The following is a 23,380-nucleotide window of genomic DNA, read 5'->3' as shown; positions in this document are numbered from 1 at the left end:
GCCATCCATTGGGCATGTCTGGAACAGCATGTGAATAGTGGCACTTTGTCTCGTGGTATCAAGAGCACATATTTCATAAAACAGCTCTTCAATCTTTGATCAGTATTGATTTTTAATAGCATCATTTCTGATTTACTTTTTTAAAATTTCCATCGTTTCATTCTTGTCACCATTTACTAAGGAATTTGACTAGTGCCCATGAACAGGTACCATAATTACGTGATTTAGAGAAAGAGAAAAATGTAACTTTTATCCAAATATATGTAATTATCTCATACAAACAGGCAGCTGATTAGACACACATTGGCAGAATCCACAGATACTTTCATAACCACCGTGTGAAAAAAAAATACAGCAGTAAAAAGAAGGATGAACTATACTTCACAGACGTAACATTGTGTATTGACAAGAATTAATATCACATATTGAAAATGTGGAGTTTTGTATCAAATGTCAGGACATAAAGCAATGAAGAATGTAGGAAAATATTTTATACACTGTACACAGGTACATGAACAAACATACTGTACATGCAATTTAAGGCAGTTCACAAAATGGTTCATACGAACAGTATTATCAAGCTCACAAAAAATACCCATTTCAAGCATAAAAATGCGCACTAACTAACCCCAAACATACAAGATTTAATCATGTATTACAGTGCATTAAGTATCAAAGTTAGTTCAGTTATTCCCCTTATGTGAAATGCCACTTTTCTTTAAAGTTAAAGTGCTTTTAGTAATATTACTAAACATTTTCACCCCAATAAAAAAAAAAAAGACATTCATATCAAAGAGCATAATATTTTCAGGTGCAACAAGTGACAATGTTGTTAGAAACTATTGGGTACATAAAATATGATACATTCCTTTAAAATCCTTCGTTAAAAAAATAATATAGTTCCAGTATTTTCGCCACCTGTTGCAGGTATTTTATTAATCTTTAAAAAAGTAAAATAAAACAGTACTGTGATTCAGTGATCAACATCCACATCAGATGTTCAAATACACTGCAAAAATCCTTTTGTCAAGTCCATCCGTCTGTAATTCTGTAGTTCTTCTATTCTTAAAAAAGGCGAAAAACCTGAAAAAATTTTAACCTGTTTCCAACCACCAGCTGCTTCCACGGGTGAAAAAATGTGAATACGTGAATGGCTTCAAAAGCGATTGAATGCCCATAAACTCCCATGTAAAATGCCCAACTTTACAGCAAAAAAACCCAAACATGTTTACAGCCTGAAAAAAAATTTTGGTTTCTATAAATAATTTTCCAGTTCATGAAAACTGCACGTGGGGTGAATTTTCACCCCTTTAAAGTATATTTAGGCTTAACATTCTGTATAATCAGGGAAGTTCCCACTTTGAATGACAGGTGGCTGGTGTCACAAGTGGCTGGCTGCTGGTGACCCGCTTCATTACATCCATTTTTAGATTAGCTGGAGGTTAGCTGGTGTTTGGCACTAACAAGATTTAGACAGAGCCACCGCACTGTGAGCTTCACAGTGGCTCCTCAGACCGACCTACACATATGAGTGACATCTCACATGACATTTCGCAGGTTTTTGTAATGGCAGGCGGGCCTCCTCAGGGGGATCCAGACAGTTTCAGTGAATGAAAATTAAAAAAAGATGAGTTAGTTACCAAAAGGAGACCACACTAAATAGCCTTAATGTGTAACGTAGTGAAAGAGAATTATACAATTTTTCCCAGAGTCAGAAACTAATAACATTTTACACCAAAATTAGTGCGTATATGCAGGTTTTTTAAATCCGGCTAAACCTGCTAAAATTAGCTTGCCAGCAGACCCGTTTGCCTAAACACTTCCCTGGTGCTCCGAGCTGCAGGTCCAACCAAATTCCAGTCATATTTGAGCCCTTAGCTACACAGCTAACTGAACTAACGGCACCAAGCAGGTTAGCCGCAGCCAAAGAAAGTTACAACAGAGAGTATAGTGAGCAGCAGTTAGCGGTTACTTTGGTGATGCCATATTTTACATGCTGCTCCTGGAGGAGTATACATGGCAATGTCATCATGCAGAAAGCTATGTCACGTCACGTGGGCAAAAGTTTTTAGGGTCAGGAAAATGGCTAAACATACATACTTAGACCAAAAGACTGTTTGGATTTGACTATATAATGAATGGAAGCTACAGAATATAAAAACTCAGGAAACTCAGAGTGTCTATGGGATCAAATACCACAATCGTGATCCCATAAACATCCAGAAAATCGAGCAAAACTAAGAAATGGGGGCTTTTTCCAACTTTTGTCTTAGAGGAGGCCCCCAGTCCCACTTTGAAAATCCCTGGTCTGTGGTTTCCAGTAAAAATCAACAGATTGGAACAGGCTGAGTTATTTCACTCCCTATGACTAAATTATAGACAGAGTTGAACTAATAAGGTGAATTTTTGCAGTGATTTTGTATTCTCCAGTTACAGTAAACTGAGCCCTGTCGAAAAAAGAAAAATGACTCTAAGTATTAAAAATGGATGACTTGATATTGTGCTGTACGTTTGTACACGCTGGGTTTGTAACTTGCTCCCTTTTAAGTCAGTGTGTTTTCTACAGGCTTGTGGTTACAGTAGCACATCGGCAGTGTGTCTGTGTGTGGTTGGGGGGCGCGGGGGCGCAGTGACACCAACGCCAAGGTGTTCGATCTCCACAGTTCAGATATGTCAGGGCAAAGTGTGTGTGGAGTGGGTGTTTTTCTGTTGAGCAGCTTGTTTCTTCTCTTCCTGTCTTTGTGTTCTCTCAGTTTCGCATCAGTTTTTCTAAACCTCTTCCTGCCTCTATCTTCGTTCACACGTTACTGATACGCACACTCAGTGGGCTGCTATCTCTGATGCGCCCCCTTTCTCGGCCCCTCTCCTCCCCCCTGTAGCTCTCTTCCAGCCGCATTTTCTCTGGGTCCGTACCATCTTCCTTGCCACCATGGTAACGTGATGCCTGTGATGGCGGGCTAGGTGGCAGCGACTGCTTGAACAGGGGTGGGGTTTTGGTTTTGGCCACTTTGTCAAAGAAGGCAAAATCAGCTACATATTTTCCTGAGGGAGACAGGGAGACGACGGGGGGAAACTCGTAGCCCCAGAGGATCTCATCCGGGAGGTAGGATGTTCGAACCTGGCAGGTGGCAGAGGTCGGCTCGACCGTGGCGCTCATGATCACCAGCAGCTCAAAGTCAGCCAGCTCCGGGTCTGTCCAACCACCACCTGGAGGACAGAGGAGACCTCAGGTTAAACAGAAAACTAAAAAACTACAAATTTACAAAGCAAGTCATATGTTTTAAGTTAAAAAGGCTTAATAATTAATTAGTAATTCAACACAAACTAATATTTCAAAACTTATTTTATTTATTTAAAATTAATTTTACTGCTCCCCCAGAGTCTATAATCAGAACTGTATTCATAGCAATCTTCTGTTATTTCAGAGGAAAGAATGCAGTCCGGTCTACAGACAAAAAAAAACGACAAAATTGAAAAATACTAAGTAGAGGGTTAGCCAAAAATATCATATAGCATTATTTGAAAATGAGCTCTGTTTCTCATTCAAGAGAGAGGGCTGGCATAGCTGGGGGATGTGGGTCACCCAACTCTAATAAGAGGGCATTAATCTGTTTTTTCAGTGTAAATTTCATGACACAGGGGATCATTTCATTGTCTATAAGGTCTTTGAAATATCATGTTCAGCCTGCACTGTATTTTACAGGTCAAATCCCAGTGAACCTAAAAGAATTCAAGACAAATATGTGGGTAAGGAAAGACACACAAAAACATGCACACACATACACACGCACATCCTGAAATTTCCAAAACATAAAAACTTCCAACTCACACACTGATTCCAAAAACACTTGACCAGATCTTAAACACAAACGCGTACTGAGCTCACTTCTTAAATTTGAACGCACACACACAAAGTGAAAGGTGTCGCATGTTGTAAACATTCGATCATAGGTTCGTGTTTTAAAACACACGCAAAGTGAACTTGTCCTTCATCGACACACAGCCCCGATAGCACAAAGGACAGACGACAGTAGAAGACATATGCGAGTCGAAGAAGCACACACCTGCATCAACAGGCCTCACTCAGAATGCAAACTCTGTCATCTGTCTAAACAGTCCTTACCCTAACCCAGACCCAGTACCGCTCCCACCAGGGAAAAAAACACCAGGTTTCGCAACCGCTTGTACACACTGCGACAGAAATTTGGTCAAGGGATTCTCTATATTGGCGGTTATGGGCGGTGCAAAGGGCTCATCAGGAATGTCCATCTGCTGGTTGGTCAGTAGGTCCCCTGCTTTGGTTTTACAGATTTCTAGAACTATGGATTGGCGTGGAATTTTGTACATTTATGGTTCACATAAGATGAATCTGGATGATCAATTGAATCCTTTGTGTTTCTGAGTGAAACATCTCAATAACGATTAGATGGATCATCATGAAAGTTCATACAGTCAACCACGGCGCCTCTCAGGATGAATTAGAGTAGGTGCTCCACTTACTTTTCACGTAGCACCACCATCAGGTCAAAATTTTAATTTGTCCAGTACTGTGATTTATGGCCAAATATCTGAAAAACCGCTGAAAGTCGTGTCAGACTTAGCTTTACTCTCAAGGAAAGTTGAGGCAAACTTTGTTTTCTGTTACAACGCGTATGTTAAATACATCCGTTGATGTAAGTGAAGCAAGTTGTAAGACTTAAGTCACATGACGTAAGTCTTGTGACACATGTAACATAATGTACCTCAAAACTTTTAATAATGTTTTGGTTTCACATGGGACACTAACCCCGGTGTTGCTAGATGTATGATAATTATCATATTTGTATCATAATTTTAACAACTGTACAAAATACAATCAGTTATTCCAAACAAATGTAAGATAACTTTGCCATTTCAATAAACCCACAACTAAACTTGTTTGTGTTTTCAGAGTAACCAATCATATCAGCACCACTGATCACACCATTATTTCTGCACCGCAGAGATCAACCACCCGGTAACACAGTGTGCAGATCAAGTTGTTTTGTTTTTAAGGGTGAGAACAGAAAGAGCGATTGAGAAATGATCTGCGTTTGATTGTGTGATGCGATACACGATTGCCACCTTGTTGAGACGATGGAGACTTTATGTCAGGGACGTTCAGCTTGCTTTGTCCAAGGGCCTTTTTTGCAAAATGACAAGAGGTTAGGGGCCAGTTAATTAACAATAACATTATATATTTTTCTTCTTAAAAATTCTTTCTTTTCAAATTAACTGACTGATTGACTCATCTTATTAACAAAATTAACTGAGTGCAAGGACTGACACATAAAGCAGATATTTCACTGCACCGAAGCTAATAACAGAATTTTTGCTGTAAATGATTTGGTGACATTCAAAAGAGTTCACAGAATATTGCATCATGCAATCACTAAAATGTTGAATGATTCATAAACAAACCATACTCATAAACTGCTCTTACCCTGGACAGAATAAAGAGCATATTTCACTCTTTTAGAGTGAAGTACACATCTATGGGATCAAAATTATCCACAATTTTTAGCTCTTGTTAACTATGAGTGAAATATTCCTTCTTCATCCTTAGCGATCTGTAGATTACCTGGGACTGAATGGCTATAATAAACTTACTTCAGGTTTTAGGTTCTGATTTTCCTGTTGATTCACACCCCTCACCCATCAACAAATCTACTTCTCATCAACCACAAGCTTTTTTTGTCATCAGCAATATCAGACTTTCACAATGTCTCATTTCTATAGGTAACAAAGTCTCTGAATGAATCATCAGTGGTGTGTCACAAAGTGTGTGACACATTCAGATTCCCTCAACCAGACTGTGTGGTACAGTAAATATATATATACATAGATAAAAGGAATTCACTGGTATTCTAGTTCAGTGGTTTGGACATCAGTGGTACCTCCTACAGATGGTTTCCACAGTGTCCTGCCCTCCTGACTCACTGACTCGTAGTCACATAATGCCAAAAAGATTCACACACTGTTGCACTGGACATCAGTATTGAATGAATTCCCCAATGGAGGTCCACTAAATTTAGTACATGTTGAGAACATAAAGCCTGCTTTGCAGGGAGCTGGAAAGCTTTGCTCAAAGAACCAGTGAGCACAGAACTGTGCTCAGTCAAGAGTGTTGTCATGAATGTATGTCCAAGAACTGCAGACTTTTTAAAATGTCTACTAAGGACACCCATCCATCCATCCATCCATCCATTCAACCATACATAATTATCCTGTGCAGGATTACAGGGAGCTGCAAAGCCCACCCCAGATCACACTGGGACGGGTACTGGGCCGAGGCAGGGTACTTACATCCTGAACAGGCTGCCAATCCATCACATGCAGACATGCAGAATTGTGATGTCATGAATTAATCTTTCAAAACTAATGAGTGACAAGTCCTCACTTCCAGTAACTTGTTCACTGATTCACCCCTCCTGCCTCCTACTCGCTAAAAGCATCATAACCCCATGAAATGACTCGTTTGACAATCAGAATATGAACCATTTGGTCAGATAACATTTGGAAAGTGTAGAACAGTTGCACTATCGATTTAATTTTATTCCAGTCAAGTTAGCTGAAGGCTAATAAAAGGCCTGGAAGTTAACAAGTTCTCAGTGAGCACCAACTGGGATTTTAACATTAAATTCTTGTTGAAAACTAGTGGATATAGACCGTTTTTCATTCTCTTTTTAACCAATTAAAATGTGGTATGTGGGCTTTTGTGCCTTTATTTCGATTAACCTATTCTTGCTTTTACGTATGAGGATGTGTTGCTACATAAGGCAAGGGTCTTTTTCCATGGAAGCCGCCTTGTTGCACTACCAAGTTTCCACTGGCTCTACAAAGGGTGTTTTTTGCATGTGTTTTGCAGCCACCACAGGCTCCTTCACACTTGGAAGGGAAGGGTGAGGTGAGGTGTAAGCTCACCACTAGATGCTTCTAAATCCTACACAAGTTATGTTATATCCCATTTCTTTCAGGGTTTGATTTGTTGGTCTACCATTATTTGACATCACCAAGAAATAAATCATATAAATAGATCCTGAATCCTCAGCATAGTAAGACAGAAGGTTCACCACTCATTCAAGAGTCTTCATTTGTTTTAGGTGATATGAATGGCGTAAATGCTAACTGGAGACTTGCCCACACACTGACGCAGTCTTCAAGATCTCTTCAGTGCTTTGCATGAGTGCTTTGAAGGCATCACTTCCTGGAGAAGAGGAAGTAACACAGATGAAGCAACAAAATCTGTCAACAAAAACAGGCTACTGTTACAGCTGGCACTGTATAACAGCAACACTGTAGTACTATGGATGGTATTATATGTGCTGCAATATAATCCCTTAAATATGATGACAGTTAAATTAACTGCAAGCTCAAGATTCACTACAGAGAGGTTAATCATGACGATGACTAATACAAAACTGGCAGACATTAAAGTTTCAATTAAAGGGCAGAGCATAAAGGTGCAATAAGGACATAAAGAAGCAAAATGAAAGTAAACTATAGTAAATCAGAAAATCATGTGTGTCAAGTGAGGCCAAGGAAATGAAAGCTACTGTCTGCAGTAAATGAGTAGTGTGAGTGTAAATAACACAGCAGTCAGAGTCCGTCAGTACTGATGCCTCAGAGGCTTCCAGCGCTGCTGTAAGTGGATCTGTGCAGGCTTCGTGTCAGCACCCCAGACTGTACAGCATTGTGCTCTAATGAGGGGTGTCTCTGGCAATCTCTCTCACACACATTCCAGCTAGAGAAACCCTCTCCTCCAGTGCCAAACCAGCCCAACAGCTAGAGGCAGCCAAGCACGCAGCACATGACCGTAAATACCAATACACCTACATACACAAACATACTGAACGTACGTACAGTTAATCTCAAGAGAAAGTTTGATTTCAATTAAAGATATTGACCATTTCATAAAACATATTAGGCTACACATTTTATCATTAAATAGTTTCTGAGTGAAAGTGAATAATGGTTGATATTGTAAAGTTTATATTAAAACCATTTTTTCCAGGCTAATAATGAAAACTAAGGTTCATGGCTCACTGTGACCAATTTTATATAACATTTATAAAATATTTGAGTTTATCTACCAAAGTAAACTATCTCAATTAATGATTATTGGTTGTTGAGCTTTTTTATTATTATTATTATTTAATTTGGAGTCACCAATTAACCTAGCATGCATGTCTTTGGACTGTGGGAGGAAGCCGGAGAACCCACGCAGACACAGGAAGAACATGCAGGCTCCACACAGAAGGGCCCTGCCCCAGCCAGCTGGGGGATTTGAACTCAGGACCTTCTTGCTGTGAGGCCACAGCGCTGACCACTGCAGCACTGTGCCACCCGCCACCTAACAATAAACAAATATCTGTCTGAATAAGTTGCTTGCACTTCCATCTAGCATGGACCTTTTTCTGGTGAGGCTGGGCTGACATACAATGAAAAAGCAGATTTTTTCATTATATTTGTTTGTCAGAGTTGCTATAAGAGAAATGATGTACCTTTTGCTGCCCAGGCCCTGAGGGGGCTGTTGTCATCAATGATGTGGTAGAAAGTCAGGGGGATGATGAGGAAGGGGCTGTCGCTGGATGTGTCCACTTGGAAAGGCACATTGCGCTGGTCCAGCCGCACCGTCTCACCCTCCTTTGTCAGGGACGTCTGAAGCAACTTCCCCGTCACCTGGGAGCCAAGATGGAGTCAGTAAATGTAGCCAAGAGGTTGCAGGAGGCATCCTGTAACCAAAAGGCCCCAGGTTTAATACCTGCAATACCGGCCAATATCTCCATCAAAGGAGGCGTGACTTTAACTGGCATTAAGTTACAGTTCTCATTAAAGGTGCACGGTTCTCTTTCTTCATAGTGTCGATTTATATTTACTGTATGTCAGTGGGTTCATATCCATTTTGCATCAGGTAACACACAAGGTATCAGGTGCCTAAAAAACAGAAAGTATTTTCTATACTTCTGGATGTAAAGGCACTAACTAGAACCAAGAATGGTTCTCCAACTTACTCCCATAGCAGAGCCAAGAACTTTTTTATATACCAGAGGTTTTATCTAGACCACACTGAGAGGGTTCTCAGAAATTTCTATGGATTTTTTTTTAATTCCATGGGCCTTATCAAGAACACACCCAGAGTCTTCTACCAAGAAGCGTTTTATATTCCAAGACTTTTATCTACAACACAGTCGGGGGTTCGACTAAGAACCTGTTTATATTCCAAAGGTTTTATCAAGAACACTCTTGAGGGTTCTACCAAGAAACTTTTTATATTCCAAAGATTTTAGTTCCTCAAGGATTTCATACCTGCTAAAAGAGCTGCTTGGATAAAAGTGTTTCTTAAATGAACCCTCGGTCTTACAAATAACCTTGACAAAACATTTTCTTTAAAAAAGGGTTCTTCAGAAGCAAATGGTCCTGGGTAGAACCTCAGCCATTCAGGAAGAACCCTTATGTCTGAGAGTGTCCACATAAGGTGGACAAAACTTATTTAAACTTCAAACCACCCCAAGAGAAATGAATAAAAGCCTTCAGTGACTTGCATACCTGACATCCTAACAGCAGGCTTTTGCGCATGTTGGCCACTCGGATCATGAGGCAGGGCCGACCTTCATGATTCGACACAACGGCGTGTTGACTGAACTTCACCGTCTCGCCTCGCTTCTTGGGACGAGCGACCTACAAAAGGAGGAAAACATGTCATAGTATTGGTGAAAAACGATTCCTGTTTCTGCATAGCCTGCTTCACGTAATGTTCAGTAATCACCTACAGAGCTGTGTGTTTTGTGCAACACATAGTTAAATGATACAATGTGTTCTTGTTTTATAATCGGGTTGTACATGGGATTCCTAACTAAACAGTGACATTACTTTATGTTCTTTTCACATCATTTTTCACACCGAGTAAAGAATTGCCCAATAGGATGCTGCAGCACGGTCAAAGTTAACTACATGCAGACATAAAAATGTGTAAAATTTGCTATTTAAAAATTTTCAAATGTAGCATCCGCCAGTGGTACCTTTGCAAGGAAAGTGCCAGTGATAAAGATCTCCATCACCATGGTGATGACCAGCTGAAAGATGAGCAGAACGATGGCGACGGGACACTCCTCTGTGATGCACCGAAAACCGTAGCCAATTGTTGTCTGAGACTCCAGAGAGAAGAGGAAGGCTCCTGTCAGGGTCTTCACCTCCATTACACATGGGGTATGGTTGGAGGGGGGGTCAAATTCTGGAGGAAGAACAGAAGATCTTTTGGGGTTTGGGGGTGTAAACAAATTACCAAGGGACATTTTGTTCCCTCTCTTAATGTTCTGCCAGCACTTTCTCATGCTCTTTCTGCAATGCAAAACTGTATTCCTGCGTGTCTCTATTCATTGTTTACTCATTCACAAAAAACTTTATTGTACTTCATTGTTTTTTTTTGTTGTTTTTTTTTTTTTACAGAAAGACAGAACATCTTCTACTTTTGACATAATTACACTGTGAGTTCTCACTGTGAGTTTTGGCATAAAAAGTCGTTTCTTGGGCGCATCAAATAATTATTTCGTGATCACAAACAAATAGAAAATGAGATTTATATGCATGGCCTTTTTTGTTTAAAGGTATTTCATTACTCCCTCAGAATTTAAAAGGAAAATAAGCTAAATGTTTAGATGACTGTAGTATATCTGTGGGGGTCTGATAAGATTCCTAATCAACACGTGTAAATCATACCTTGGCTTCAGTACTAATTTTCCTCTATTTTGTCAACATTCCTAATCTAATGATCCCATCTAATTGCAAGTGCAGACGGACTGACAGAAAGTGTCTGATGTAATATTAAGGCTCATACAGAATGTGTCTTTCTCAATCAAAACAAAAATAACCCTGTGTCTTGACCGTAAACTTCATGTCAGCATCATGCTTGCTTGGCAACAGCATTCATGCCACACTAAGGCATCTGTCTATACCAGTTCATCTTGCCCGTACATTTTAAAGTATCCAGCAGCAAATGAGCAGACACAGTTTTCCTTTGATACATGTAAATATTCCTGAGCTATTTTTGTAAATGATTGTGGCATTAGCACGATAGTATGTGCGTGCGTAATGAGTGGATGACTAAAAGAGCAGACAGGTGTTGGCGATCAGAGCAGAGGCAAAGTTTAGCAGTGAAATGTTCTGGTGACAGTAAATGTACAGTTTGCCCATGAATTAACACTGCATTAGGAGTTTTAAGAAGTTCCCATGTGAGAGTGTGTAGGATTAAACGGCTGCCGTGGGAGCTGGTCTCTGCAGCATAGTCTGCTCCACCTGGGTTGCAAAATGTAGATAAATACATTTTTTCAGTGCTTTTTTTTAGGCATCAACATGATGTTTCAGTTGTAAAAAAAAAAAAAAAACCCACTAATACCTGTGAGATAGCTGAGACACAAGACATAAGACATGGTGTAGGCAGCTGCATGGATTAAAAAAAAGAGTGACTCTGGTGTGTGAGACGTGCAAGTGAAAACAAATCTGACTTGTTTGCGGTTGAGACAGGAAGCAAAAGTCTAAAGCCATGCTGGGAGACTGTTCCAAGAGCAGGCTTTGAAGCCGATTTGACATAGTGACCAAACTGTAAAATGACACTGTCAGGTGATGCTGTACGCCCCCCCAAAAGACTTTTCCCCCTAAAATGTTCATTACAAAAGAAGCGGCTGCAAAACGTCACAACCTCTGTGAAATGACTCATTTCATGATCAGAACTTGATCCATCTGGTCCAGTTAACAATTGGAAAGTCTAGAAGAGGTGTGTGATTAAATCCTTTTATCCCATTCAAGCTAGTGGAGGCTAAACCAGAAGTTAGCCACTCAGCTGAAGAAAGCCTACTGCGCTGCTCTATGTGCCGTACAATGCAGAAGTATATGTGTAGGCTCTGATACCAAAGTCAGCTACAAATGAAGTAATGGCAATCATCCAATAGTTTTTGGGATATTTCAGCGTGGACATCTCTAAAGCCATGTTGCTAGGAATAAATAAATATTATAGCTGCTGTGCTGTTGGGGATAAATTATCTTCTCTTGCATGTTAATGTCAGTTACTGACCATCATTACTTATTAGGTCAAGAGGGGTTTCCTGCTCTTATTTTTTATTATTATTATTATTATAATTTTCTGCACTATAAAGCTCCACCAACATTAACCCTCCCTCCTTCTTACCCAGCAAGTCTCCATGCACCATCGCCACCAGATACCAGAGCACTCCAAACAGGAACCAAGTCCCAGCAAAGGTGGCAGAGAAGAGAAAGAACTTGTAGCGCCATTGCATGTCCAGGAAAGTTGTCCAGAGGTCACGCAGGTACAGCGCCCCTCGTCCGCTTACATGCTCAATGCGTACATTGCTCCGTCCGTCTTTTGAGAGGACGCGGCGCCTCCTTCGCAGGGCATTGGGCCCTCCGGCTCCTGTTCCTCCTGCACCTGCACCAGCACCTCCATTCCCCCCTGTGGAGCCCAGCAGGGGCTTGGTGATGTCAGTCTGCGTCTGGGAGTGGCACACTTTCTGAGGGGAGGAGGCCTCGGAGGACGGGGGAGTGGCTGAGGTCATTGCTGGCGCTACAGGAGGTTGGGGATGGAAAGAGGAGAAAGAGAAGAAGAAGGGTATACATGAAAAGATAAAGAGAGGTAAGATGGAGAGAAAAAAAGGGCATACTGTAGGTTGTATGTGCAGTCCAAATGAAATAACCACATGAATGAGAAAAATGACAGAGTGGAACATTTGGGAGGAGAAGAAGAAGGGGATTAGAAGCACATTTTTCAACTGGACAGTGTTGTGGCCGTCCATGGTGGTCCATTTAAGCCCCTTTTCTCCTTTCACTGGAGGCAGCTGGCCTTGTCAAAATAAAAGCCTCCTTTCAGCATGAAGGCACAGCTGCTCTTTCACATTAAAAGCTCAATAGTGCAGGCGCATTCACGTGTCGGTTGCACAAGACGGCTACTGAATTGAGATGGGGAGACACTGGTGGCTGTTATTCCGCATGAAAAAGATTAAGAAAAAGAAGTCTTTAAATTTGAATCAAGGACACTGGGATCTTCTACTGGACCACCCTCTTCCATACTGATGAAAGTTGTTTTCATACTCAACCCTTCACTTTTCTACTTGAACAGAGACCTCAATTATGTATTATTTGCAGCAGATGTGACATGCAGATGTGCATTATTTTAGATGTTTTGTTAGAATCTGTCAGCTGTGGAGAACTGAAGAATAAGTCATTGAACACAGTCAAAACAATAAAACTGCAGTCATACAGATTAAATCACCACCGTTAGGCACTGCAAGCCAACACTACTGTTAGTTTCCGTTAGCAAATATTACTGCTTGCTACTGTTAGCCAACACTACTGTTTGTTACTGTTGTACAAACAGTTAAGGTAGGACTTGAGAATCAGGAGGTTTCTGTACTATGGCCACTGGTTAAAAAAAATAAGTAAATAAAGTAACCCTGTAATGCTTGTTGTTAAACATGTTAAACATGGTTGGCTTGAATAAGTGACAGTTGTATTCCCACGCACTCAAGCTAAGTGCTTGTTGTCATTCAACACGTGTCCAGTGAATGCCTGTGTCAGAGAACAGTGGTGTAATGTGATGGGATGGATCTGTAAGTGTCTGTGGGTCGCAAAGTGTCAGCAGTATGTTGACATAATGAGAAGCCCCCAACCCCACCCCCGGGTGCCATGGACACTTATTGTCACTGTATATGGGTCGTTCCCTGTATAGTCTTTTACCCTCATCTGGGCCGCAGTTTCTCTTTCTCCACGTCCTTTTTCTTTCCTTCTGTCTCGCTCTCACTCACTGTTTACTAAATGGCCCTTTTGTCTCAAACTGCCTCTGCTTTCCGGAGCGAATATAACAAAACCAAAAACAACACGACACAAACAAAAGCCTAAGAACCAAGACCATCTGATACGCTCTGTCCTTTCCTGTCCTTTCTGACCCTTCTCTCTCCTCTCACCATGCCGGAGCTCACACTGAGTGAATGAATAGAGATCTGTGTTGATGTCTGTGCTCTGAATACTAAGATATGGAGGGGGAGAGAGGGGAGGGAGGCGGGGTCAAGAGGAGGCCCATGTGATTGGCCGTGTCCATCTCCAGCTGAACTCTGAACCCTGCGGAGCTCCTGCCTACACATACAGTAAACACACACTTGTGTATTGAACATATAGACCTTTTGAACAGTTAGAAGACAATACAATACCATTTATTGTCCAAAGGAATGTTTGGTTTACAAAGCAAGGACCTTATATGCAACATGTAGTAGCAACTATAGAAAATATTCAAATCCCACAAAAAGACCAAAACTAACAATACATAAGTCCATCTTACAATACTATGTAATATTACATATCAGTATTACAATAGTATGCTATGTTCCCTTTATGCTTTTATCTTTGCTGCTACACAAATTGCCACAGATATGAGAAACAAAACTGTTGAGTAGCATTAACTGATCTTTTGACCACTTTGGGGAACTTCACAAGAGCTAGTTCAAAATTAGGGTCACAGAGATTATGAACGAGTTCACACTTATTTATTCCGTTTTCTTTTTCTTTTTTTTATTTCAGTGACACTATGATATAATATAATGACATCGTCATATGTTATATTTGTGTATGTATGTCCTTTATCATTAAAATGCCAATACTCCATATCCATGAAAATAAATTTACAGTTATGAAACCATGCTTTGTCATAGCCAGGCTAACTTACATCCCTAGTTATCAATGTAACATTTAGTAAATTAACAACTGACAACAACTTGGAACTTGGAAATTCAGACTTTCCAGTTTTGAATGCACTTTGCATGCAACCTGCAAGGACATGAAGAAGGAGACGAGACAGTGGCAAGGTGTCGAGTATAATGTGGATCTAGCTTTCTGCTTCTCACTGTAAGAGATTCCAGCCTGCAGTGTAGTCCATACACTTCATGTTGCATGAGAGTTTTTGTATCACGTAGACACTTTTATTAATCAGCTGATGTGAGTGTAAACAAAACATTGGGCATATTATCACCTTATGAAGTAAAGTGGCAAACTTGTTGCTTATTTATTCATGCAGCAAACACATCATTTTTTTCTATCCATGTTTCTGTGTATTTCATTTTGCTTATTTCCTGTTTGGTTTTGTAAAATAGTATTCTGCATCTTCCTTTGTGTGTCTTTGTTCACTTTATTTCCTGTCTTTGTCTTTCCCACCTTTTTTGATTACTGAGTAGTTTCAAAGTACATTAGTCCCTGATTAGCCCTCCTTATCTGTCTTTCTCTTTTTTCTTCGCCAGTTCATCTTGCTAGCGTCAAGAATCCTAGCCGTTCTCCCAGTCTGTCCTTTGTTTCAGTGTGAATTTAGCCTGTTTCCTTCACTTTTAGATTTTAGTTGTGACCTATGCCTGCCTGACTAAAGGTTAAAACCCTTTTGTGTTAAGATTTCATTCATTTAATCTTTTGAACTGTACCAGCTGTGCACATTTAGTTTCTCCTCTTCTCCTAATCGAAATGTTTGGGTTGTTGTAACAACAAATGTGCAGGCTGTAACACCAAATTAATAGGTTGAAAGACACTAAAATGCTGTCATATTATGCATCATCATTTATTCATTGTTTATATAAAAAATATTGATTAGTGATTTAAAAATAGATCAAAATGGGCAGTTGCTCTAAGAAAGGCTAATTAATTCTTTACACAGCTGGCAACCTGTTCAAATAAAAACTAGTGCATTTGTTGGGACTGTTTTCAGCTGCATAAAAATACACATTTGGTGCAGTCGTGTGTGTTACTGGTAACAGGACAGTGTATGTGGGACTAATTTGACATGAGGTATAGTGCCCAGGTTTATCATAATGAAGGAACATGCCGCTCAATGCAACAGCAAGTTTCATTTATGTGTCTTTACAATTTTTTAGACAACAGTGAGGGTGATAATATTTGTTAGAAGGTTCAGTTCATTGTTGGCATTTGTCTTTTCATGGTATTTATTGATAATAACAAAAACACAGAATATCACCTGCCTTAACTGAATCTACAGTCGCTAGTCAAATGTACAAAGTCAAAGTCAGTTGTATCAATATTAGCAGAGCTGAAACAATATTTGTGAAGTGTATCAGTCATCTTGTCAGTAATACTGATGGATTGTGAGAAAGTGGCTTTTTCCACTCATTTGACGACCACACTCAAGGTTAGGATCTCTTCCTCTCTGTCCAGCTCTCCATCCCTCTCCTTCCCTCTGTCCTGTGTGCACAAGAATCCTTTGTTTTCGAGGAGATGAAAGGGACAAAAGCCACCATTGAAAAATACGACTGGGTGAGCGAGTGAGTGAAAGATGGAGCAACTTAGACGGGGAGAGGAGAGCGGTACGGAGCGTCAAAGTGTGTCTGTGTGTGCGTGTGTGTGTTTGCGATTGCATTTGATCGCGTGTGAGTATGCGGTGCTTGACATTGTGAGGGGGCAGAGATTCGGGGAAGAAGAGAGAGAGAATAATTGGTTTCGGGTGACAAAAGGAGTGAAAGAGGAAGAGGTTGAGAAATGGACGGTGAAGAAGGGAGAGGAAGGGGTATGTGGAGTGAAGGTGGAGGAAACAGATCGGTGACAAAAGATGGTCATTAGTATTCCAGAGGAGAGAGTAATCCCTTCCACTCAGTGCCCCTGACCAGTGTCCACAGCAATAAAGAACCCCCACCAGCAGTACACTGCACTGAAAAGACTCAATACAGCGCAAGTTGAATGGCTGTGACCACTGTCCACACCACAGCAGCCTCTGCACTGGACTGAAAGGACTGTCTAAACATCAACATAGGCCGTGCCAAGAAGGCATCTGCTCAGCCAACACAAGACAGTAAAACCCCAAACTTAGTGGAGCCAAACTAAGCACCGCACATTGCCATACAAATGAGCTGCTGTTGTGTCACTGTGTCTTTATACATCCAGTGAATAATTTCAGACAGTCTCATTCAGAGAGAGCCTCTTATTTAGTTCCTTTTTTCATTTGTTCCGTTTCCGGTTTCCAGGCTTGTCTCGCTATAGTAAGTGAAAGTTGTGGTCCTGATGAACTGATGACAGCCAACTGTAGATTTCTGAGAGTTAGGGACACATTTTGTTTACCACCAGTTCTTTTATACCTGACAGTCCAGACCAAGGCCCATGTTTCTGTTACACTGTATGCCAGTGTTCCCCAACCCTGGTTCTCAGGGACCTCTGTCCTGCATGTTTTAGATGTTTCCCTTCTCAACACACCTGATTCAAATGATCAGCTCATCATCAAGCGTCTGCAGAAGCCTGAGAACAACCTGATCATTTAAATCAGGTGTGTTGGAGCAGGGAAACATCTAAAACATGCAGGACAGGGGTCCCTGAGGACCAGGGTTGGGGAACACTGCTGTATGCTACTGACCCTTCCTAAGTTGTCACTTTTCACTCTGTGCTCCAATAACAGTTGAGCAAGTTTGGTATCTGGTGGAACGTCAGTCCACTTTCTCCTTTCCTGTCTCCTGTACTTGTCTTTCTTGTCTCCTGTATATGCTATGTACTAGGCTAATCTATATTGATGGGAATATGTTTCAGCTGATAAGTTATTTAACCCAAACTGATGTAGTGAGTAGCTTCCCATTTCCCAAACAACCATGTCAGAAGACGTATCCTGTGGTCATGGAAAAGATGTGACTCTCTTTCAGAGGAGTCAAATTATTGTCCTGCATCAAGCAAAGAAAACAACTAAGGAGATTGCTGGAACTTCTAAAACTGGGTTAAGAACTGTCCGGCACATTATGAAAAACCTGGAGGGATAGTCGTGAACCATCATCTTCGAGGAAGAAATGTGGTCAGGAAAAACTCTTGCAGTAGAACTCATGGCTACATTTAAGGAACATAAAGGGAACATAAAGATTTGACCCTGTTCTAGAGTGATGGGTGCATCAGGGTAAGAAGAGAGGCAGATGAAGTGATGCACCCATCATGCCTAGTACCTACCATACAAGCCTGTGGGGGCAGTGTTATGATCTGGGTTTGCTTCAGTTGCTCAGTTCGAGGTTCAGCAACAGTATTTGCCCAAAAAGATGAGGTCAGCTCACTACCTGAATATACTGAATGAGCAGGTTTTTCCATCAATGGATTTTTTCTTCCCTGATGACACATGGCATATTCCAAGATGACAATGCCAGGATTCATCGGGCTCAGATTGCGAAAGAGTGGTTCAGGGAGCATGAGACATCATTTTCACACATGGATCGGCCACCATAGTCCAGAGCTTAACCCCATTGAGAATCTTTGGGATGTGCTGACAGACTTTAGCAGCAGTCTGACTCTCCCATCATCAATACAAGATCTTGGCGACAAATTAATGAAACTGGACATACACAGTAACTAACTAGCCGATGACTACCATGGATTAGCAAGCTAGTTTGCTAGCATTTTGCTAGCTTTTTTGCCTTTACAGATCCCCCAGCAACCATCTTTAAATTTTGGTTTCTTTTTCACATAGACGAGCACATAGCATATCTAATTATAGGAAACAGGAACGGAGAAAATTGACCAAGACTCCGCCCAAGCCCTAAAGAAGAGCAGCGATCTTTGAAACCAAATTAACATGATGTCCAAACCATGTAATGACAATGTCACATGGTGCTCTGTAGCCCAAAAAGACTTTTTGCTCATTGACTTATATTGTGAAAGTGTCTGTTATACAGTGCATAATTTTTTGTGAGCATCACCCACACGATATGACTCGTGTCACTATAAGGAATGATTCATTCAGTCCAATAACATTTGGAAAGTGCAGAAGAGACACACCATTAAATCATTTTATCTCCACTTAAGTTATCGGAGGCCTAAACCAGAAGTTAGCCGCTATGCTGAAGAAAGCCTCTACTGCTCTTGATCTATGTGCTACACAATTCAGAAGCTCTGTTTCAACCTATAAATGAACACTTCAGTTTTTTTCAGTCTAACTGCACGTATACTATACATTTGAGAATTTTGACCAAGGATTTTTACTTGGGGACCACAAGGAAACCCCCTGAAAAAACCCCTGTTGGCCCAAAAACACAGTAGTATTCCAACTTCTTTGCAACCCAACCACAAATGTTGTAATAGATATGACAAGGGACATATTTGTAGGGCTAACATCTTAATGCATGTTTTTAACACAATCAGAAGAATCTCTGGCAAATTAGGCACATTTTATGACAGTGTATAATTCATAATTAATGGTTTTCTTGATGTTTAATGAATGATTTAATCATGCTTTACAGATTAATTCATAACTGTTCATAATGTTTGGAAGCACAAAGGTCTCACTATGCTTCAAAGCAACTAGTTTGTATTATGTGTCATCTAACTACAACTGAAGGGAGAGGTGATCATAGTTTTTCCACATTCGAAGGCGGTGTGAATATCCTGTCGTGGGATAATGGCGCACATTTTCCAGACAGCCACCTCTCTAAAGCATTCGTGGAGTTGCACATGAAAAGCCACAAAAGTAATTGTGTGAAAAATGATAAGTGAAAGCTTGCATGACAAATGGCTGTGCAGATTGTGAATTTCTGACAGCTACAAACATTTTTGGATATTCCCCATATCTGATCATCTGAGAAGCTCTCTGGCTGACATTTCAACTTCTCCCTATATTATAATGTAATCAATTAATTTATAGTAGTTGTATATAAATGAAATTCTCTACCACTGCACCTTTAATTCATTGCTATATTCAGTGTATTTGTATTGTGGTCACTACATCATCTGCGTTCATGTTACCACAAAGTACTTTCATGTGGATTTTAACAACAGGAAGTATATGTGACCAGGAGCCATGGTGATCAGACATTTGTCTCAATGTGTCTCTGTCCAGCAGTCTGTCCAAACTCTATCTAAATCTAACACTTCCCTAAAGCACTCGCCTCCACTTCCTCAGCCCAGAATTAGTTGCTGAGAAGTTACGACATTGACCTTAATTAAACAATGGAGAGCAGCAGTTGGGCAGTAATTTAGGACTGACTCTTACCATCGTCTTCCAAGTCAATAGTATCCAAATGTCTGTCTCGCTGCTGTAAATCTGACTGCTCTACTATTGCTGTTTTCCTCTCCTGTACTTCAAGGCCATATCCCAGCGCTTTCCCGTTTTGTTGTTGCATGGTCCTCAAACTTTATTATGAAGAACTGTCATACATGCATCTTTAAATTTAACCCAAGTTACCGGATTGTCTTTGAAACACAATCAACACACACTACGTAGGCCCACAATTTCAACCCATCTGTCACCATAATCCATAGCTAAAATCCAGGATTAAACACTATTAAATACGCCTGTCTTTTTTTTTTTTCTCGCAATTATGGGGATTTGCTTTGTTGCAAGACTTTCTATTCATTTGAAGTCAAAATAACATTGTACAGCAAGCTATGGCAGAAGCTTAAATGTTTTCTTCCCTCTGTTTTGTATCTAAATATTTATAGCACTGTTGGTAGACACTGTCTGGAAACCTTTATGTATACCTTTATGTCCCTAATGGGAGCAACAATTTTTGAAATTGGTCCAGTACTGGTGGTGTGTGCTGCAGACGTCAGAAGCAAAACATAGCTGCAACCTAATTCCTCCAGGCCACTGTGCACCATCAAGGTATGTCCACTATAAGTGTTTGTTTTTGCCTGATTGTTATTCTAAGTGTCTGACAACATTATGGCAAGAATAAGATACAGAGATAGATCTTTTATAAAGAATTGCACCACCTCCTAATAGGACATGAAGCAACTGACCAAGTGAACTCCATGTATCAGCGAACAGGCTGAGCAACATGTTGCTTGTTTGAAAAACTGCTCACCCCGGTTGTGTTTTAGCAAAGTTTTGAACACTTGCTCCTCTTCCACCCTGTCCTTGACATTTCAGCTTCTCGTCAAAGCAGTAAACGGGAAATCCTTTAAATTTAATAGAATCAAAACAAAACTCATCTTGGCTCGTCTCTCTACTGCTGCAACAATCACCAACTCTGGTTTGGTCAAAATAAACCATTAATTCACTGTTTGATGTGAAAATATCAGAAGAGGAGTGAGGAGGAGGGCTTGAATGTGGTTTATGAGATAAAATTACCATTTTTCAAAGGGAGTCTGTGAATTTGGCAAAAACAGTAAAACAGCTATTTCTGCTTAAACAAAACATATTCTACTCTTTAAAAAAAAAGGTCTATCAGTGTAGCGATCTTTTCAAAGTTGTCAGACACTTAGAATAACAATCTTAGCCTGTAAGTGACCAAAACAAGCACCTTAAGTGGACGTACTTTGACAGTTGTCAGGAGGAATAACATTGCAGCTTAGCTTCGCTTCTGCCAGCTGCTGCTCTGTCCATCTATAGTGGGAACAATTTCAAAAACGGTTGTCCTCATTGGCCACTTAGACACAAAAACATAGGAAAATACGGTCCAGGTCAAAAGACAGAAAAGTTACTTTAAATCAGTTAAACATTTCATTTAGAACCAATCTCTAACTGCAAAACTTTTCACCCTGTACAGTTTCAGATAATGTAGGGTATTACAGAATGTTTGGTATTATTGTAATGATATTGACCCAGATAACTCTGTGTAGCAGTCAGACACGGTGGTACAGATTTGATACTCTATTGTTGCAAGCCTTGCATCAAACACATGATGAGTATGTTTCGTCTGATTATTCTCCACATTACAACCCTTAAAAGACTTTGAAAATATCCTAAGGACAATATCAAAGAGAAAAACAAAGTGTATACTCGGATGTTAGAGAAATATTACAACTCAGTTTTGTAGGAAAATAATAGAAAAGGACAATACATGAAGGATAGGGTAGTCCACAAAGACAGATTTGACATTGCAGGGATTTTTAGTTGAATATTTGATTGAAATTGCTTTAATATGACCAGAACATAAATGTATAGTAAGCAAGTAGGTAAGTATATAAATTGCACAGTACTTGGCCCACACACAAGTCATATAAACTCTAAAATCTATACATTTTCATATTTAATAAGGAATATTCCTACCTTGATAAGGAGAAGAAAGAGATGGATTTTAAGATGTGCCTCTTACCTCTCTGTTGAGCTTGTGACAGAAGTTCACTTTGACCAGAAGTTGGAAACTCGATGATCTAATTAGTTTCACTTTGCAGCAGACATGTGGAAAAGACAGAAGAAGAAAATTCACGGTTTTGAACGATGCACACTTGTTGACAGCTCAAGCATGTTTTAAGTCACCTCTCACTTTGACATCACATTGTTTGCATCTTTTTCTTTTGCTGTCCCTCTACGTCGCTCTCATCCTATATTTTGAAAGAGAAAAACTCTCCGAGAAAAACATGAAAAGAGGAGGAGAAGAGAGGCCTCGGTGAGGACTGAGCAGCGGTCAGTCGGCGTCTCCCAGCACACTGGCTGGTACTGGCAGTACCGGTTCTGGCTCACTGTTACTGGGTCATTATGTAATCAGATGAGCACTTCTCCTTCTTCTTGTTGTTGCATGTGAAGCTGAGAGTCCTGTGTCCTCGCTCAGACAGGGAGAAGTTAAAGAAGCCTGTGCTGTCCACTCCTCTCGGACCCCCCTGCACGCCTCTCTATATAAACCCAAAACTATTCAGACAGCCGCTGTTTCACGACATTTTTAATTCATTAATTCAACTCTCCTCCCAGCTTCTCCTCCTACCCTCCCTCTCCGTGTCTCTCCCCGACTGTACACTATAAATGGGCCTCTTTGTTGCGAGGCCTCCTCCGCTGTTTCAGCCTTTGTCAACTTTCTCATGTAAATGTTTGATGGTTATAAGATACAAGCCTGGAAGTTGTTGCACTGCGACGGAGGTATTTACAAATCAAAGACAGGAAAAAAAACAGGGCTCTTTTTCTTGTGCACTTGGCTCCTTGCAGTTTTGCGTTGGCCAGTGTGCAGTGAATGGATAATGTCGGTGCACCTCTGTGAGGCTGTGCCATGTCCGCCTGCAGGGAGGGGGACTCTGCGGCAGTGTATAGGCGAATACACATGGTCCTGCTGTGAATGGACAGCACGGGATGAATTAATTCACCAAAGTAACAAACATTACACTGAAGCACCGGCCTTGTGCTGGACTGTGTTGAAACTTTCACCTCTGATGGAAAGAAAGAGCTGGTGGAAAATAACCAAGTACAACTTCCAGAATTCAAATCCAATTCAATGCAATGATTTGCAAAACTTTTTGACCTGTATTCAATTAAATACAGTACAAAACCAAGACAAGAGGACACAAATTGTTGAGGTTTTGAAAGTCAATAGTTGTTTTTTGTGCTTCAAAATGTACCACACATTTTCAGTGGGAGACAGATCTGGACTGCAGGCAGGCCGGTTTAGTACCTGAACTATTTTCCTTCAAAACCATG

The 23,380-nt window shown here is 40.5% G+C and overlaps 1 protein-coding gene across 4 annotated transcripts; it reads right to left on the bottom strand.

Moving 5' to 3' along the window:
• Window positions 1–2,145: 2,145 nt before the first annotated feature.
• Window positions 2,146–23,164, bottom strand: kcnj10a (potassium inwardly rectifying channel subfamily J member 10a). Of its 4 annotated transcripts, none has more exons than XM_084712381.1 (7): window positions 22,235–23,164; window positions 22,071–22,141; window positions 12,203–12,595; window positions 10,041–10,252; window positions 9,568–9,699; window positions 8,523–8,700; window positions 2,146–3,207 (listed from the first exon to the last, which is right to left on the bottom strand). In XM_084712381.1, exons 3-7 carry the CDS (start codon window positions 12,585–12,587, stop codon window positions 2,798–2,800), a joined length of 1,317 nt encoding a protein of 438 aa, XP_084568507.1. In that variant the 5' UTR covers window positions 12,588–12,595; window positions 22,071–22,141; window positions 22,235–23,164; the 3' UTR covers window positions 2,146–2,797. The 4 variants fall into 4 exon arrangements, with proteins under 4 accessions (XP_084568507.1, XP_084568506.1, XP_084568505.1 ...); XM_084712380.1 differs by having other exon boundaries at window positions 22,242–23,164; XM_084712379.1 differs by having other exon boundaries at window positions 22,071–23,164.
• Between the last annotated feature and the right edge of the window lie 216 nt (window positions 23,165–23,380).

This window comes from Lutjanus erythropterus, chromosome 23 (genome assembly GCF_056507025.1).
Source record: "Lutjanus erythropterus isolate fLutEry1 chromosome 23, fLutEry1.hap2, whole genome shotgun sequence".
Lineage (NCBI taxonomy): Eukaryota > Metazoa > Chordata > Actinopteri > Lutjaniformes > Lutjanidae > Lutjanus > Lutjanus erythropterus.
The sequence above is the reverse complement of the archived record's forward strand: the minus strand, read 5'-3'. Positions and strand labels throughout refer to the sequence as shown.

What these genes read in the sequence shown, in the direction of transcription:
- kcnj10a (XM_084712378.1), bottom strand. Translation starts at nt 12,824, where the DNA reads ATGGACGGCCACAACACTGTCCAGTTGAAAAATGTGCTTCTAATCCCC. An exon ending in GGTGCATGGAGACTTGCTGG is followed by an intron (nt 10,253 to 12,202) that starts GTAAGAAGGAGG and finishes TTCTTCCTCCAG; the next exon opens with AATTTGACCCCCCCTCCAAC. An exon ending in CTGGCACTTTCCTTGCAAAG is followed by an intron (nt 9,700 to 10,040) that starts GTACCACTGGCG and finishes CTCCTTTTGTAG; the next exon opens with GTCGCTCGTCCCAAGAAGCG.